General features: G+C 42.6%; 1 protein-coding gene across 1 annotated transcript in view; it reads right to left on the bottom strand.

The window, feature by feature from the left end:
* The window catches only part of LOC119595242 (lachesin-like), a 162,724-nt gene extending 161,209 nt beyond the window's left edge, over nt 1–1,515 (bottom strand). The window contains exon 1 of the mRNA XM_037944405.1: nt 1,222–1,515. Coding sequence (XP_037800333.1) covers nt 1,222–1,353 — 132 coding nt within the window. The 5' untranslated portion in view covers nt 1,354–1,515. The remainder of the gene's footprint in view (nt 1–1,221) is intronic.
* Nucleotides 1,516–2,500: the final 985 nt, after the last annotated feature.

Raw genomic sequence — 2,500 nt, 5'->3', positions numbered from 1 at the left:
TGCAATTATCGCACATGTGTGGGTGATTGTGTACACATGGTCGACTTTCTGTGTGTGCTTGTGTACACATTGTTGACTTTTTCTGTGTGTGCTTTGCCTGTGTGCACATCCTCGACTTCTTGTGTACACATAAGCATCTATCTGCCTGCACCTGCTCGCTTTCCAGTGTAAGTATATATCAGTGTGCACATATGCATGTGTCTGTGTGCACATGCTCGCCTTCCAGGGCGAGTATATGTTAGTGTGCACATCTACAAGACTGTGTGTACATGTTCGACTGCCTATTCGTGCGTATGGACATGTGTACATTTTCGACATATTGTGCGTATAGAATTCTATGTGCGCATGCTCGCCTCTCGGCCCGTGTACATGTGCGTGCATGTGTTTACTTCATGCTCTTAAATCATGGCAGACACCTCATTTGCTTTAACCGCCTAATGACATGTACTGCAGCTTGACGAGGATGGAGGAAGAAGGAAGAGGAAGGATGGAAGAAACAGAAGGAGAAGGAGGAGGAAGACGTGGAAAGAGGAGAGGAGAGAGAGACAGGAAGGGAGGGGAGAGGGAGAGAGGGAAATAAGAGGAAGAGAAAGGAAGAATAGGGAAGGAAAAGAGAAGAGAGGAGAGAGAGAGGGGGAGGGAGGAGAAAGGGAGGGATGGAAGAGGAGGAGACGGAGAAAGAGGAGGAAGTGGACAAGTAGGAAGAGAGGGAGGAAGAGGAGGAAGAGGAGGAAGTGGACAAGTAGGAAGAGAGGGAGGAAGAGGAGGAAGAGGAGGAGGAAAAATAGGAGAAAGAGGAGGAGGGCTGGGTGAGGAGGGAGGAGAGAGGGGCAGAAGAAGGAGAAATAAGAAGGAAAAGAGGAGGAAGAGGTTGGAAGAAGAAGAGAAAGAAGAAGAGGAAGAGGAGGAGGAGAAAGAGGAGGGGGAGAGAGAGGAAGAGGAAGAAGAGGAAGAGGAGGAAGAGAAGGAGGAGGAAAGGAAGAGAAGGGGAGAACGTAAAAAGAAAAGAGATAAGATAAAATTTGGAATAAAGATGGAGGAACTGAAGGTAAAAAAAAAAAGACAAGACGCACTTACGGATAAATTATATAATAATAATGATAATAATAAAAAATATATATATAATAATAAATAATCATAAAAACGTATATATGTAATAATAATAAAAAACTAACAATAATGACAACAACAACAACCAAAAAAAACGAAACAAAGACTCACGATCTCGTCTCCGATGGTCTGCGTGTAACACCTGAAGTTCGCAGTGCTGCCAACCTGCGCGACGATCTCACTGTTGTTTTGGCGCAACAGAGGCGTCACTTCGGGAGGGTTGGCGCCCCTGGTCGTCATCATGGTGAGGTCACGGCGGCGGTGAGGGGCGGGGCCTGACGACCTTTCGAGCCGCCCTTCGTGTCGGTGGGCGGTCACGCCTGTGGGCGAAGGAGGAGGCGTTAGAGAGAGAGAGAGAGAGAGAGAGAGAGAGAGAGAGAGAGAGAGAGAGAGAGAGAGAGAGAGGAGAGAGAGAGAGAGAGGAGAGAGAGAGAGAGATAGAGAGAGAGGTGAGAGATAGAAAGAGAGGTAAAAAAAAGAAAGAGAGAGAGAGATGAAGAAAGAGAGGATGAGTGCACTGTGAGAAAAAAAGACGAAAAATACGAGAGTGAGGATTAAATGTGAGAAGAAAAAATGTCATGAAAGGAAAATGTGGATTAAATACACGAAGAGAAGGAGAAGAGAATAAACAATAATTTGTAGTAATAGAGGATTAAGAGGAAGAATAAGAAGAAAAGAAAAGAATAAGAACAAAAAGAATACAAGAGAAGGAAGAAGAAAAGAAAAAGAAGAGGAGAAAGAAAATAATTATAAGAAGGAAATGCTAATGAAAGGAAGGCGAGGAATAATATAAGAAGGAAGAAGTTTAAAATGATAAGATAGAAAATGTCATATCAACTTACAGTCAAATTATCAGTCACAAAGGAAAGGTAAAAGCTGTAATTTCATATTAATAGTGTAAGATACACACACACACACATACACACACACACACACACACACACACACACACACACACACACACACACATACACACAGAGAGAGAGAGAGAGAGAGAGAGAGAGAGAAGATGAGGAGAGATGGAAGAGAGAGAGAGAGAGAGAGAAATAGAAAGAGAGTACAGAGAAAGAGGGGAGAGAGAGAGAGAGAGAGAGAGGGGAAAGAGAAAGAGAAAGAGGAAAAAGAGAGGAAGAGAGAGAGAGAGAGAGAGAGAGGGAGATAAAGAAAGAGAGAAAAAGAGAGAGATAGAAGAGAGGTAAAAAAAGAAAGAGAGAGAGAGATGAAGAAAGGGATGAGTGCACTGTGAGAAAAAAAGACGAAAAATACGAGGGAGGATTAAATGTGAGAAGAAAAAGTCATGAAAGGAAAATGGGTTAATACACGAAGAGAAGGAAGAGAATAAAAAATAATTGTAAAAAAAAAAAAAAAAAAAGAGGATTAGAGAAGAAGA

The sequence above is a fragment of the Penaeus monodon genome, chromosome 35, assembly GCF_015228065.2.
Source record: "Penaeus monodon isolate SGIC_2016 chromosome 35, NSTDA_Pmon_1, whole genome shotgun sequence".
NCBI lineage: Eukaryota > Metazoa > Arthropoda > Malacostraca > Decapoda > Penaeidae > Penaeus > Penaeus monodon.
This window is presented reverse-complemented; position numbering and strand designations above follow the sequence as displayed.